The following is a 17149-nucleotide window of genomic DNA, read 5'->3' as shown; positions in this document are numbered from 1 at the left end:
AGAATACTAAGCCTAATACAATAGTGTAACTATTCTATCAATATTATTATTATTAAATGTTCTTAGTTCGTTCGGCTGTGTATTATTAAACGTTATACTAATTACATTTAGGTTGGCCGCCTTTGTCGTTATACAATATGAATTTTCTTTTGTTATTTTTTTAATTATGAGTTTGTGAAAATGATTTCTATGTAATTGATTGTACAGTCAGCATCAAAAGTAGCGGATCAAATAACGCTTCATATCTACCATTCTGTAACAGCTTAACAAAAAGTGATGTCTTTAATACAGAACAACTAAGACTGTAAAAGATATATTTTTGAACGCGAATTTTAGGAAATTATCAACATTTGGAAAAGTTATACGGAATATCAGATACTTTTGGCGCGTTGTTTCATCCGCTACTTTTGATGCTGACTGTACCACAAGAGAACATCAAAACTAATTCTTTTAATTTATCTCATTATTAGAATAAGTAACATCAGCTTGCTAAATCATAATGTTGCAGAATCAACCAACTCACCGAATACTATTCAGAACTAACCAAACAACAGTAGATAATGTGAAATCAGAGACACGCAAATAATAAAGACAACACATTTGTACAAATTCGTACGCTTGTCCTATTTAACTCAGACGGCATTACTACACCTAGTCCCCTAGCAAACAGTGATACGGGTTCAGTTCTCCTGTAAGTTGAAACAGAATTTATATAAATTATTTACGATGACATATTATGTAAAAATGACATAAACCTTATAATACGTTCACCGTTAAAAAGTAAACTGAATTTTTTAATCGCCTGTATTTTTCGATATAAATATAATTTATTTTAGACGTTATTAAGTTCTGTTTACTTTTAAACGGTAGAGGTATTTTTATGTACTTATATTTAATTTTTACTTAATTTGTCATCGTTAATAATTTACACACGCCGGATTTTCTCTTACTTCTCTTTGTCAGAGTACGATAAACCACGGGTCAAGCCTGATGACGTCACCTAATCTCAAGAGCTGCGCCAGCGCCGGCGCGCGAGCGTCGCGCTCTGCTACAGTTCTTATTCTTATACGTGTAAACGTATTTATTTCAGAGTATTAGTTTTGATTACCTAATTAGTGATTTTGATTAGAGATTTGGCAAAAAAATGATGTATGTTGTTTATTGACTTTCGTGCAATTATATTGTGACTCAATTGAATCTAGACAGTTTTAATTATTTCGAGGAACCCTAGGTCTCATTAGCCAATACGATGCCCACAAATAGATAATAATCTGGGTGCGTAGACAAGATGTCAATCGTTAACGCTCCGTAGCGAGTGAAACGCAGCTGTCTGTGTCGCACTAATATGAAAGAGTGATAGAGAGAGATAACTACGCTACGCTACGGAGCGTGAACGATTGGCATCTTGTCTGCGTAGCCTGTTGATCCAGGGCATCGTGCGACTGTTTGACCTAAAGTCTGATACCAATACAAATACAAATAATTTATTTATAACGCATAGTTACATGTCATGATGGTTTTCATATCATTAGACACATATTCAATTTAATTACTACACATTTAATTAAAGTATCTATGCTTTATAAAGGTGACTAGATAATAAGTAATATAAAACTCGTCTATGGAATAGAATGTATGGCTAAGAAGCCACAGTGTAAGTAGCGTCATCTATAACAACTTGCGACGCTCGAAATTTTTGAGATTGCCAGTCTTTATCATTTACTGGTGGTCATTGTTAGTCCAAGACTTAATCTACCCTCCGTAGACCAAAAGTAACATGTCACTCGCCCACTACCGTCACTTAGGGTGTTCTGAACGGGGTCGAAGCACCCCTCGTGGGGGTGTACAAGTAATTGCCTCTTGTTTGGGAGTGTCGGGTGTTCCATTGATAAAGAATACAAATTGATATAGGAGCAAAAAATAGTTAATTGATATAAAAAAATACAAATGCACTCGATAGTTTTTTATAGTGTCAGGTGTGTGGGGTTGGTGGCCTAGCGGTAAGAGCGTGCGACTTACAATCTGGAAGTCGCGGGTCCTAACCCCGGCTCATACCAATGACTTTTTCGGAACTTATGTACGAAATATCATTTGATATAATGATGATATAATGTGAAGGAAAACATCGTGAGGAAACCGGACTAATCCTAATAAGGCCTAGAATACCCTCTGGGTAGGTCAAATAGCAGTCGCTTTCGTGAAAACTAGTGCTTGAGCCAATTGGCGTCCGTTGGCTCGTTGGGTGGACGACATTCGGAAAATTGCGGGACACTTCTGGATGCGATTAGCTCAGGATCGGGACAAGTGGCGTACTGGAAGAGAGGCCTATGCTCAGCAGTGGGCGATAAAAGGCTGATATGATGATAATGATGATGAGCCAATTATTGCGATTAGTTGCCTAGCGGAACCCAGGCTCCCATGAGATGAAGAAGATGAGGTATGTGGAGTTGGTAGAGCAAGTCTATGATAATTTTGCATGGAATGAAATAAAACAAAGCGAGGTACTGTCATTTTATACGCCATATTTTCATAGTTTAAGTTTAATTTTCCATAAGTGCGTCCTTTGTGGTTTTTAAATTTTACGTATGGCGCAGACGTATGTAACGGGTATTTTTTTTCTGTTTTTTAATTAAAAATATAGTTTGACATAAAACATACTTAAACCTACTAATTTAAGTCCTGTCTTTGTTTGTAATATGAGCTTTTCTTTAGTAGTGCACAATAAAGAATTTTATTATTATTCTCTTTATTCATTTAATATCTTAGATTAGGATTTTTTATAATATGGATATAAAAGTAAAATATAAAAACACTTACAAAACAATACAAAAGATATAAACATATTATAAAAAACCTAACCTAGGGTGCCGCCAGCAGCGGGGCAGGGCCCAAGCTGCCGGTGGTCAGGGCTGCAGAGAGAGGAACCGGCGGACTTCACGGAAAAAACAGTTATGTTAAATTTACAGATAATTTGTGAAATTTACAGAGATATGTGTTAAATTTACAGATTTCTCTGTAAATTTTACAAATTATCTGTAAATTTTACATAACATTTTTTCCGTGTATCCGCGCCGTGCTCAAGATCACCGCCTTCTGCATCTGACCCTTTATTATTATTATTAAAATAGAAATCATTGTTTACATTGAAATGTCAAAAAGTAATAATTGTTGTGACAAATTAACTTGATGGCCACTGTGTTCCGCCTTTATGTCCATTTTGTTTAATTCCTGCAATTATACGTACCTCTGTGTCTGTAGTAGGTTGGTACATGAAATTGTAGTATTCTTGGAGTCTTTGTAGTTTCTCATAGCTTAGAGGTTAGTTCTAGAATATTTACATCTGTTTTATTTTTCATTTTGCTTTCTTGTATCTTAATGCTTGTAGTTTTTTTCGTTTTGTTTTGGCTAAGTTTAAGAATATTAACATAAGTACAAAGTGTAAGTGCGTAGTATTAGCAAGTTGTGTTTGACTATAATTGGGTGAATACTCCGGTATGATTTTTGTGGTTATTATTTAAGTCCAATAAATTAATAAATGGTGACATTGCCACACTTAATGATTGCAAAGGTAATGCAGAGTTAGCTTGGATGTACGGTACCCTGAAAATACAAATTTATGAAAGTGGCATTTTTTAAGCAAACGCTCAGGTATCGCTGGAAATACACACACATGTAAAGAACGGAAGATTGGAGGCTCCGGGTTGCAGGCGTCCATAGGCTGCAGTGACCGCTTTCCAGGCTGGTCGTAGGCCTGTTTGCCACCAACGTTATTTTGGTCAACGGGCCTCATATAAAATCCCGTAAAGGCTGTATGTCTGTCTGTTTCTGCGAAGCGACGACGTTGATTGGCGTGAACCAATAAAAGGAAGGCGCGCTCCACACTCGACTTGAATTGAAACTTACAGGATATTTCGAGTTTTAGTTATCGATCTGTTTCCAATATAATACTGATCTATCAGTATCAAAATTGACATTTCTTTAATCAAAAAAGCGGCCAAGTGGGAGTCGGATTCGCCCATGAAACCCGTACCATTTATGACGTATTAAGAAAAAAACTACTTACTAGATCTCGTTGAAACCAATTTTCGGTGGAAGTTTGCATGGTAAGTAAATAAGTAAATATTCTTCATTGTGCATCATACAGCTAAAAATAGACAGGAAATGAAAAAAACACTTAAAAGTTAGGTAACAACAGGCGGTCTTATCGCTAAGAAGCGATCTCTTCCGGACAACTTTGGGTAGCAGGAAACTATGAACTTACAACATTGAACGGGTAGTGCCGATATACATAGGTATAATTCAACAAAATGAAGACGCAAACAATATAATACATACCTACATACTAATTAAATAAATACATATATACATACATACATTATATATTATACAATCATAAATAAAGGCAAGTTAAGGCAGCGAAAAGTAATGAGTGTTCAAAATGTTTTTGAAAACGGGAAGGGATTTAGCACGTCTAATGTCTAATGGCAAAGCATTCCACAACCGAACAGCACGAAAAGTAAAGGAGTTGCTATAAAATTTTGATGATGAAGGTGGTGGAGCAGGGCGATGATTCTCCGCACAGCGGACTGAGGAAAGATAGTTGAAACGCTCTTTAAGATATAGAGGTGGTAATGTAGGTATATCATATATATATTTTTTTGTTTTATCATTCTCTTATTTAAGAAGTTACGGGAGGGGGGGACGCATTTTTCAACTTTGGTAGTGTCTCTAGCGTAAACTATTCAGTTTAGAAAAAGTACTCAATATAGGTTTGATGAAACCAAAAATTTTGAGTTTCAGTTCTTAGTATGGGGAACCCCAAAAATTTATTGTTTTCTTTTTATATTTTTGTGTGAAAATCTTAATGCGATTCACAGAATACATCTACTTACCAAGTTTCAACAGTTCTTATAGTTTTGGAAAAAAGTGGCTGTGACATACGGACGGACAGACAGCAGACATGACGAATCCATAAGGGTTCCGTTTTTTGCCATTTGACTACGGAACCCTAAAAAGGAAATTTTTGGCACTGACAGATTGATAAATCATTTTATTAAGGTAACCAAAAATTATGAAAAAAAAAAAGACAAAACTCCTCGAACACAGAAATGCCACTTTGTTCCCCCCTGACAGGGGGATAAAACTCTTTTCCGAATAGGTGATGTGAAAATGTATTTTATTAATTTTTTTTAAAGAAGTATAGCACGGTCCCGTCCATACAAGAAGAGAAAATGCTTTTCCACTTCTGAATATTTTTTTTATTCTCCATGATTTTTTAGTATGTTATTGACACAATGAAAAACTAGGTTTATAGGTTTTCCTATTATTCTAAATTTGCAAAACAAATAAAAAATCAAAAAAGCAAAGAAAATAGAAATATATAGCTTTAAACCTAGAAATAAGTCTAGGTCTGAAGCGATCGACATCAAAGTGATCTGTTAAGATTTAGAATCTAATATTTATTTCATTTTTGTAATTGTATTTTGTTATTTTTATTGCTTAATTTTTTTTACAAAAGTTCACATCTAAAAGTGCTATGGCCTATTTGCTGAATAAACGTTTGATGGATTTCATTGATTGAATGGAATTTCATAGAAAAAGTACCGTTATTTCGTTACGATCGCAAAGCTAGTCTTCCCTCTGAATATGATTGAAGTTAATTATTAATTTTCTAATTTAATTATAATTTGGTGCAGTGCACCAGTGCAGTAGAGAGCGGGGCAGGCCGCCCGGTATTGTTGCCGGTTCCCGGAACGCTTTTCCACGGCTAGTGCCGGACCAAGCAGTGATTTTAAAGTTAGTACGTGTAATTACTTTAATAATAAAATGTTATAGAATAAACCATACTTCGTGAAACCTTTGGCAGGTAAGAAGCACTGGAAAAGTCATGGGCGTAAGCAGCTGCAACCTGCTACATATAATGTACGCCCCTCTGCGGCGTCTGCCCCCCCTAGGCCACCGGTGATATCCACTGCCCCCCCCCCCATTTCCCCGCCCAGTTCATTGGCTGGCTACACCCTTGATAACGGTCTATATGTGCCAGCAAGAAATGTTGAGAAATGGTGCATAGTTTTATTTATTTATTTTGTTATTCATGTGCTGTTTGTGTTGTGTTATTATTTTTGTAATTGTATGTCAGTAACCTTAATCAATTTTAAGATTTGTTGAAGTACTAACACTATATGGATATCCCAAGATTCGAATTAAATTTGCACTAAATTACTAAAAAAAGTTTGCACTAGATTTATCTTTTCGTTTTTGTTATGACCACGGGATTAAGCGAAGGATAATGGTACGCGAATTCTGCTATCTGTATAATAATAATCATTATTTATGCAATTTTCTAATTTCTAAATTGGGAGCCATTTTGGGTTTACATTACATTTTACCGTTAGCTAATTTAGAAATTTCAAAACCTGGCTCTTTCAAGGCGACCTTTCCCTACTACTTGCCTTCAGAAACTGCGTGAGTGTCATGTGGTGACATGTCACATCGCTAGCGCGTGTAATCGGTTTGCGCCGGCGCACGCGTTAGTGCCGCTTAAATCATTCGCTAATGGCGTCAGCGGGACGTTTAACTTTACTCGATAGTACCTACATTAAGTTAAATAATAAGGATTATTTTGCGATTTGTGTTTTTTAACACCATATTATGGACAAACCACCATACCATCACCATCTGCCATCATCATTATCACCTGCTTACCATCAGGCGGGCCGTATGCTTGTTTGCCACCGACGTAGTATTAAAAAAACTATACTGTTGTAGTAACATTCTCAAAATTTCCGTATTTCTGGAAACTTTCATAAGAAAATTCTCATGCGAGTGTCCACTTAGAAAATTCTCTTTGGCACAATGCTACTTAGAATGCTTTGGGTTTTACTTTTTACAAGCTTTTTTTTTAAACTTGCTCTGTTAGTATGATGTAGGTATGGGACAAATCTCGCAAGTTGAATTTGACCCACTTCCCGGTTTCCGATGAAGCTGAAAATTTGCATACATATGTAAGTCGGGTGACAATGCAATATTATGGTACCATCAAGCTGATCTGATGATGGACACAGGTGGTAGCCATAGGAATTCTGTGATAAAACAACGTAACCTGTGTTTTTTTAGAATTGTCTCGATGAGTATTAGTTGCCTGTGGAAAAAAGTAGTCAGCGATAAAAGCTTGTACCAAAAATGTTTTTTTTTCCAAAAACTTATTTAGGTCTGTGACAACATGAACATGTTGCTATGTAGTTTGAGTTCAGTGGCGGCAGATGGCGATAGGGAGTGCCCTACAGTCGACTATGAAACTATTGATTACCGCAGAAGGTTCAAACTGACCTGGCAACGAGAAGTACGAGTCGCATGTCCAGACTGGCCCTAAACATGAACATGTTGCTGTGTAGTTTTAAGTTCCGTCACGGCAGATGGGGGTAGGGAGAGGCCAACAGCAGACTTTAGACACTAAATATCTTCTACATAAGGTTCAAACTGACCTGGCATCGAGGAATATGAGTCGCATGTCCAGACTGGCTCTGAACATGAACATGTTGCTGTGTAGTTTGAGTTCCGTGACGGCAGATGGCGGCAGGGAGTGCCCGACGGCGACGAGGCCGAGCGGCGCCGCGCCCTCGCCGAAGCGACGCGCGCGCAGGTACCCGGAGCAGTGGATCACCTGGAAGGATACTTGTGTAAGTGCTGGTTCGATTCTAGCCCTGGACACTGCATGAGGCATTGGTATTTATTTTTCGTCTCGTTTATAATAGAACATCTATTTTTTGCAAGCTTTTATTTAACTTGCAATGTATGTTTGTATGGATCAAATTTGCTAGTTATTTGACTCACTTCCCGGTTTTCGATGAAGCAGAAAATTTGCATGTAAGTCGGGTGACAATGCAATATTTGGTACCATCGAGCTAATCAGGTGATGGAGGCAGGAGGTGGCCATAGGAACTTTGTGATAAAATAACGCAACCTAATTGTATTAGGGGTTTTTAGAAATGTCTCAATGAACAGTATTAGTTGCACGTAGAAAAAAAAGTACAGTAAACGATAAAAACTTTTTTTTACGATCTATGAATTCAAAACAAAAACGGCCGTTTTGACTTTGGACGCCTAGATTGACGAATCCGGCAACGTAAAAACTATTCTGATGTATTCAAAAGGATCTTAATTCCAAAATACAGTACGTGGCGGCCCCCTTTTTTAAATATCTATCGTTAAATTTAAATAATCACATTTAGACGGCCGTTTATGTTTTGAATTCATAGATCGTAAAAAAAAAGTTTTTATCGTTTACTGTACTTTTTTTCTATATGCAACTAATACTGTTAATTGAGACAATATGGTACAATATGGCTCCTAGATTGAGATAAACCAATGTCTAAATAGACATACATTATTCTCCGCGCGAAAATTATACCCTGTATAATTGGGTGGCTGCTCTTCAACCACCTAATTATACCGTGCGCTCGATTATACAAACGATGCGAGAGCTTATTAACATCGCACGCGACTGGCTAGGGTGGCTTGTGTAGTCATTAACGATCTTATAGCTAAAGGGTTAAGGTCTATGTTACCTAAAGAAAGTTATTCAAATAAGTAAAAATAGGGTTATACGTGTTGTGTTAGGTATGAAGATAGGCTTAGTTTCGTAATTTATTTAACTCATTTTGCACATCAGCCAACGTAACGTAACTTTCCGTCTAATTTTCTTATGGGGGTTATTAGTATCTTTCAGGACTCTTCCGGCTGAGATTGAAACGGCTCACACTAGAACTGTCCGGGTCTGGGCCGAGGCATCCGACGCTTCAGTTTTATATAGAAAAGCATCACATGATCCGTTCTAACGTGATCCTTTATGGATCCTGAGCTAGGAATTCCTGTGATACAGGAACCAGGATATTCAAGTAAAATAACATACATTCGTACAGACAAAATTTGACGACCGGTTTGGCCTAGTTGGTAGTGACCCTGCCTACGAAGCTGATGGTCCCGGGTTCAAATCCTGGTAAGGGCATTTATTCGTGTGATGAACATGAATATTTGTTCCTGAGTCATGGGTGTTTTCTATGTATTTAAGTATTTATAAATATTTATATATTATATATATCGTTGTCTAAGTACCCTCAACACAAGCCTTATTGAGCTTACTGTGGCACTTAGTCAATTTGTGTAATAAAGTCCTATAATATTTATTTATTTATTTATTTAAAATGGTACCCAACAGCATCCAATGATATCCAATCCAGAACAGGCAAAGGTATATGTTATTTGCACTTACCTTATATCCAGAAGTGGTGAGTCCAGCGTTCCGCTTGGCCAGCACACATTTCATTCTGATGAAAAATGCTCGTTCACACTCGATGTCCACGGAGGGACCCCACGTGCCGCCCACAGGGTAACTGTTTTGAAAAGTTCAGAATTAACTTTATGCTGTAGAGTAGTCATGGCTATTTTTCACAAATCCTAGACCAGAGCTTTCGTAGAAATGGAAAAATAGCTCATCTAATAAAGATAAAAGTACACCTTGGCGCACACTTTCCGAAATGTGTCCCTTCCCGTGACCAACACTCTTGAACTTCTTGGTCTAAGTTTAAAATTCGACTTAAACTTCGGATTGACTATTAAGTCCGAGTCTAAAACTTATGCCAAAAAATTTGGTGTCCTACTGAAGATGAAGCGGTATTTCACACCAAATCAGCTCCCTATACCAAACACAGGTCCGCTCGTGCATGGAATACTGCTGCCACCTATGGGACGGTTCCGCCAAATATCAGCTGGCAGCCCTGGACTCGATAGAGCGCCGGACTCATAGACTCATTGGCGATGACCCATCTGTTAAGTTAAAGTTACAGAGTCTTGAGCATCGCTGTCGAGTCGCTAGCCTATCGGTGTTCTATCGGATACATTCCGGCGAGTGCGCACAGGAACTGCACGACCTGATCCCACCTTCCCCTTTTCCATCATCGGACATCCAGGCGCGGGGAGCGAATGCACCAATAGCATTAGTTCATCATCTCTTTTCCGCTCCGATTTTCCACCTCAGTGAAAAGGGAGCCTTAAGGAAAAAGGAGTTGGACTTGCCCACCGAGGGTTCCGTACTCGTACTTGTAGTGTAAGACGATATTACTTGCCAAATTTAATAGTTCTAGGTCTACGTCAATGAAAGCACCCTTGAGAGTTGAGTGTCCAATTATACGTTTTTTGCGGCAGATTTTTTTCACAGCTCTAAGGGACTGTAGACCTAAGTATATGGTTTTAATTTCAACTCGGTACCTCTACGTGTTCCCGAGATAAAGGGTCTTCAGACAGACGAATGGACAACAAAGTTTAGTGATCCTATAAGGGTTCCGTTTTTTCTTTTTGAGGAAAGGAACCCTAAAGGTGAAGTAATATCTGCTTACCCGAGACTCGGGTACTGGTGGCCGAGGTAGGAGTGGGGGTGTTGTAAGCTGAGTACAGCGCTCATCTCCTCATGGTCGGCCTGGTGGATGTACTCGTATATGGAATTGCCCGTCAGCTCCACCTGAATTCAAGATTTTTATTTAGATATTGTTCAAGTACAGAGCATATTATTGCGTAATTTAGTAGTTCTGCGCCTGTCTAGTTGCAGTTGCCTTTTAGGTCCAACTGCATGTTAAAATATGGACAATGTAGTACGAAATACATGACATAGTCTAATTTTATAATCAAATCTTTACTGCGGCTATGGTATGGTATAGTATGGCATCAAGAAAATAAAGCCATTCAGAGTCTGCAGTAGATACCCTTTTAGTAGCAAAACCCGAGGGTTTTGCTAGTGCGAGCACTAGTTCACTAACCTGACTAAGTCCAAGATGTACTGACGCCGTCTCACTGATGTACATGATCTTGCCATCGGGCGCCACCACGAAGATGAAGCCGTCCAGAGTCTGGAGTAGATGGCTGCCTAGCTCCCGAATGGAGAGTTCTCTTGGCTGAGGAGGTGGCGGTGATGCGCCCCACGCGTCACCCAGACCTGTGGTTAAAAATGATCGTGTAATATTGGTCTTGTAAATTTGACGACCGGTTTGGCCTAGTGGGTAGTGACCCTGCCTACGAAGCTGATGGTCCCGGGTTCAAATCCTGGTAAGGGCATTTATTCGTGTGATGAGTATCGATATTTGTTCCTGAGTCATGGGTGTTTTCTATGTATTTAAGTATTTATAAATATTTATATATTATATATATCGTTGTCTAAGTACCCTCAACACAAGCCTTATTGAGCTTACTGTGGGACTTAGTCAATTTGTGTAATAATGTCCTATAATATTAAAAAAAAAAAAAAAATTATAAAAATGAGAGCGAATTCTTAGCTTAGAAATAACAAATTTGTACATTGGTTTATTGGTGATGGTAAAAATGGTTTACACAGAGCATTGCTCGTCAAAGCAGCGATACCAAAATATTTCATCAAAATAAATTACATTCATTGACGACCGGTTTGGCCTAGTGGGTAGTGACCCTGCCTACGAAGCTGATGGTCCCGGGTTCAAATCCTAGTAAGGGCATTTGTTCGTTTGATGAGCATGGATATTTGTTCCTGAGTCATGGGTGTTTTCTATGTATTTAAGTATTTATAAATATTATATATATCGTTGTCTTAGTACCCTCAACACAAGCCTTATTGAGCTTACTGTGGGACTTGGTAAATTTGTGTAATAATGTCCTATAAATATTTATTTATTTAAATATTTATTCATAATGAACCCCATACCACATATATAATTATATAATCTTCAGGTAACATGGTGGTGAGTCTGATGAAGGAGGTGTATTCTGCTGCGGCATAATACACCTGGGGCATCCGGAAGAGGAAATAGCGGCGGTAGCATGGAAGGATTTTTATCGCCTGTCACTTTCGCACTTATATACTTGTTAGAAGGTGACAGGCATGGCAGGCTAATTCTAGGAACTCCATCCCCGGAAAGGATAAGCAGAAAAAATACAAAAGGAAAGGTGTGTAGAAATTTATCACCCGGGAAGACCTTTCTCATCTTCAGGTGACTTTGATGGTAGAAACTATATCCACCTATGAAAGAGGAATTAGTTTGGCTACATCAAAGAATTCTTCTTCACCTTAGAAACTTACCATCTGGGAAGACCTGTCGCATCTTCAAGTAGCTGGTGGTCAGTCTGATGACGGAAGCTTTATCCAGCTGTGACGTAATGGCAGCCGGAAGTGGGAGGAGCTTAGCCAGCTCCAGGAACTCTGCGTTCTCTTTCTCTCTTCGGGAGCGGGCAGCATTTTTGCTCTTTTCTTTCATGATGGCCGCCGCGTCGAGCGGCGCGGGCCGCTGGTCTTTGCGGCAAGCTGTGGAAGACGAATATGTTAGATCTTTTGAAATACCTCGGTGTCGTACTTTAGTATTGGATTGTGATTTAAGTAATCCCACTACTTTATATAAATTATATACTTTTCAGATCAGAAACACCTGAAATTGAACAAGCGTCTTTCAACTTACGCGGCTAACGTCTTGACCGCTAGATCACCCGACTACAAAGCCGGCCTCGGCCACCGGAGGGCTTATCACTTTTCCTTTAGTACCTATATGGCAACTATTTCGGTCTTGGGCCTTGGTTTTCCCAAAAGCAGAGGCGGCGCTAGGCGTGGGCGACGTGGGCCTCCGCCTACGGCCTCGCGGTCCGAGGGGCCTCGCGCCTCAAATACATATAACTGGGAAGTGACGTAAAAAAATATTCTTGCGCCACCATTGGGCCTCGCTAAATGTACCTTGCCCACACCAAAAATTGGTCTGGCCCCGCCACTGTCCAAAAGTGTATTTAAGAGAGAGATTTGAGATGGTCTATTCCAACTGTGTCCCAGATACAAGACCAAATTTGGCGTGTTTTGTACATGCAAGGTTGTATTGTATGACGATTAACCTTTTCGATGCCGATGTGAAACACATAAGCTGTCACACGAACGCCACGTTACCGAAGTGTCAAAACTGAAATCGAACTTTAACCATATGCACGTAGTTCTATGTTGCTGTGTGGTCTGTGATGGATTAATCCGTCTCCGGCGTTGGAGCTACGTTACAAATATATAACAAAAAAAAAATTGTTTATTTCCGAAAGATATTCACTTCAATACAGTTTTTCCTGACCTCTACACTAGGCAATGCCTGGCCCGTGGAAGAGAAGATAAGATTTCTGTCATTGGCGTCAAATAGGTTAATATCTTTTCCTACTCCTCTACTGTTATCTGTCATTTATACATTCATTAACACGAATATAAGAACATACATAAAAGGTTTCAAGAAAAGTCTATATTGTCTATTCCTCATAAAAGCTCTTGTGCTTTTAATCGCTATAACGTTATTGCGATTAATGGCTACCAACCTAACAAAACCAAAACGATTACAGTGCATTGATGCCAACTTACAAAATATTCATTTGGTTGCATAGTAAAAATAATTACTTCATAAGTCAGAAACACGCATGTGACACCCGTAATATAGCAACACCCATAGACTACGAAGACCGCTTAGCGTTGCTTGTTAGTCTCCGTAGGCTACGGTGGCCAAAATTGAGAAAAAACTGTCCATAAAATTAATTTAGCAAGTAGCAAGTACCAGGGCCTCATGAGTTACGAGGAGGTGTCGCCGACCGGCCGGCCGCGGGCCCGCCCCGGGCGCGTCACAAGGTATGCTCGCGCGTCTTGGCTATATACTTTTGCTGTAATTTGTTTACCTAAATTAAGATTTATTTTTGTTGACTCGTAGGAAAAATATTGTATGCAACGTTGTATAAGTAGGTCAAAAAATTCTCGTGGCGTATTCCTTTACAATGTTCGCCTACGCCTTCGGCTCCGGCTCACATTGTAACTCACGCCACTCGCCTTTTTTGACCCTTCTTATACAACTGTTGCATAAAATACTATAACATAACAGATGCAAATAATATATAATATGTGTATCTATAATTCGTCTTATTTACCAAGATATAATCTAAGAAAGTAAGAAAGTATCGCCGTGCTACTAGTAAAATAATTTTTTTTTTATACCACGTCGGTGGCAAACAAGCATACGGCCCGCCTGATGGTAAGCAGTCACCGTAGCCTATAGACGCCTGCAACTCCAGAGGTGTTACATGTTCAAGTACATGAGGCTGTGTAATACGCAGCCTTAAATACCTCAAATTCCAGATAAATATTACAATAGCTGTACTTGAAGACAGTCCTATAATATACTTAATGAGCTACTCTTTTGTTCCTAGCAAGTGATAAGGCACGTCGGCTCTATGATTTAGCTATAACAAATGTCAATATGGTAATGAAACATACGTTTGCTAATAAAAATAGGTACTTGTAAATATTTCGCAGAGGTTACACCGTTGAATATACGTATGTACATATTTGCAGTAGGTACTCCAGAGTACCGCAGTTTCCAGCCAGTGTTTTTATTTTATTTTACAACACGGGCATCCTGACCTACCCCACGCCCCAGCGCGCATTACGAATTCAGGAATTATACGCGTAACGTAACGCAATGCATATTCATGCGCCTAGTGTAGGAAATAAAGGTAGTGGACCCCGCAGTAACTCCTCTGCCAGAAAAAACTTTACAGTATGATAAAGTATCAATAAATAAAAAGTATTGTCTTAATTTCCAAAGAATAATAATAATAGGATTTAAGTAAATACCTAAAGTATTAAATCGTTAATATCTTTTTACGGAAAAATGTTCCGTTCAAACTTTCTTCACCAGACATATTCATGTAACGTATTACAACAATATATGAAATATCCAAAAAAATATCCCAGCAGAAATACCAATATTAATAAAATATAATTTTTGGACGTGTCTTGGACCGGAAAATTACTCCGTCTAATTTTTTCACTGGAATGCCATTTTATTGCCGTTTTATAGCTACAAAATGAAAATCTAAAAAAAAATCCATGTAACTATACTATTTTCAGAAATTGCCTTTTTACTCGCTATGAAAAATTTCTCTATCCATTTTATTTATTGAATTAAGATCACAGTTTTATTTCCATCCAACTATAAAAACATCCAAAAAAATAACGAGCGTATTAAAAACTTAACATATCGGGAGCAGTGTGTAGGGAGCGGGGTGTACAAGCGGGGTGCGGGAGCGGTACCGGCCGCCGCCAGCGCGCGCGCCGCGCCTACCGGCGGTGGCAGCTTGCTTCTTCTCTATTCATTCGCGTATCGCCTAGGTGCATAGGTTACTGTTTTAAAAAAATATTTCTACTTGTTTCTTTTTTGACCTGCCTAATGCCTGCCTGTCTGTGTAGTACCTACCGTAAGTATAGTCTCTATCGTACCTACAAATGAAGTAGGTAGGTTATGCGATGTGTCTAATTTAAATATTTATATTCTTAAATTCAATTTATTCAATTCGAGTCGTACGTCTTAGGCCACCAAACGAAGGAAAAAACGGGGAAATAATTCGTGTATAAGCGAATTTTGGCATAGTTGTAGATAAAGGTACCTTACATAACATACTGAAAGTACTGATAGATGGGGGTGGCGCTATTGTGTACGGGGGAGGGAGGGTTTAAATGTCCCTTTTTTAGTTTATCTTAAATAACTCGTGAACGGTGGCCCATATCAAAAAATGATCTATCACGCAAATCATCTATATAACATTTCCTACAAGAAAAATTCAGTACACTTTTTACTAGGATCAATATTTAAAAAGATATTAAAGCGGGAAAATTAATTAAAATCAATTTTCTGGTCCATTTCTCTATATTTTCGTAAACGGTGGCAATTAGCAAAAAACGCTGTAAAATGTAAATAATCTACACAAACCTTCTACAAAAAAGATTCAGTACACTTTGTGAAAGGATCAATATTTAAAAAGATATTAAAAAGGGAAAGTTAATAAAACCAATTCTAAGGTTCATTTTCTTTAGTTTTCGTAAATAATTTGTAAAGTATGACCCATAGCAAAAAAAAGTCTTATACATAAATAAGTAACATAAAATTTTCTATAAGAAATATCTAGCACACTTTTCGCTAGGATGAATATTTAAAACGATACTAAAGCGGGAATGTTAATAATAATCAATTTTAAAAACCCTTTTTAGTTTTCGTAAGTAACTCGTAAACGGTAGCCCGTAGCAAAACACGTTCTTACACATAAAGAATGCACATAATATTTCCTACAAAAAATAATTCGATCAATTTTCTCTAGGATCAATATTTAAGAAGATATTATAGGGGGTAAATCAATTCATAGGTACTTTTTTTAGTTGTCGTAAATAACTCTTAAACGGTGCTCCAGTGCAATAAGAATGTTAAACATAAATACTTAACCTAAAAAATTTCTGGAAAAAAGATTTTTTAAACTTTTTCTTTAGGATCAATATTATTGAGATATTAAACGGCGAAAGTTAATTTTAATCAATTCTGCACATTATTTGTGTTTCTCGCTTTAAAAGCTTAATAAATATTGATCTTAGGGAAAAGTGTTCCGCATGTCTTTTGTAAAAAAAAAAATATTATAATTGTTTATATACACATATATATTTTTTGCTATAGGTCATACTTTACAAATTAGTTACGAAAAACTAAAAAAAGAGACCTGAGGATTCATTGTAAGTAACTTTGCTCCTCTTTGACTAAAAAACCGGACAAGTGCGAGTCGGACTCGCCCACCGAGGGTTCCGTACTTTTTAGTATTTGTTGTTATAGCGGCAACAGAAATACATATAAATATTTCTGTCATAGCATGCCAAACTATAATTCTAAACGTAACCAGCGACAATGATATCGCTTGGAGCGCACGTGAGACAATTGCATCGACGCGGCTGCTAGCTTTAAATGGCCCTTTTTTAGTTTATCTTAAATAACTCGTAAACGGTGGCCCATATCAAAAAATGTTCTGTCACGCAAATCATCTAAATAAAATTTCGTACAAGAAAAATTCAGTCCACTTTTTCACTAGGATCAATATTTAAAAATATATTAAAGCGGGAAAGTTAATTAAAATCAATTTTATGGTCCATTTTTCTATATTTTCGTAAACGGTGGCAATTAGCAAAAAACGCTGTAAAATATAAATGATCTACACAAAACTTTCTACAAAAAAGATTCAGTACCCTTTGTGAAAGGATCAATATTTAAAAAGATATTAAAGAGGGAAAGTTAATAAAACCAATTCTAAG

The 17149-nt window shown here is 37.8% G+C and overlaps 1 protein-coding gene across 3 annotated transcripts in view; it reads right to left on the bottom strand.

The window, feature by feature from the left end:
* LOC133531592 (single-minded homolog 1) overlaps positions 1-17149 on the bottom strand; it is a 97439-nt gene that overhangs the window by 13947 nt on the left and 66343 nt on the right. For all 3 annotated transcript variants that reach the window (XM_061869900.1, XM_061869899.1, XM_061869898.1), the window contains exons 2-6: positions 12101-12322; positions 10812-10987; positions 10395-10516; positions 9272-9392; positions 7485-7663 (exon numbers count right to left, since the gene is read on the bottom strand). In XM_061869900.1, coding sequence (XP_061725884.1) covers positions 7485-7663; positions 9272-9392; positions 10395-10516; positions 10812-10987; positions 12101-12275 — 773 coding nt within the window. In that variant the 5' untranslated portion in view covers positions 12276-12322. The remainder of the gene's footprint in view (positions 1-7484; positions 7664-9271; positions 9393-10394; positions 10517-10811; positions 10988-12100; positions 12323-17149) is intronic.

Source organism: Cydia pomonella, chromosome 25, assembly GCF_033807575.1.
Source record: "Cydia pomonella isolate Wapato2018A chromosome 25, ilCydPomo1, whole genome shotgun sequence".
Classification (NCBI taxonomy): Eukaryota; Metazoa; Arthropoda; class Insecta; order Lepidoptera; family Tortricidae; genus Cydia; species Cydia pomonella.
The sequence above is the reverse complement of the archived record's forward strand: the minus strand, read 5'-3'. Positions and strand labels throughout refer to the sequence as shown.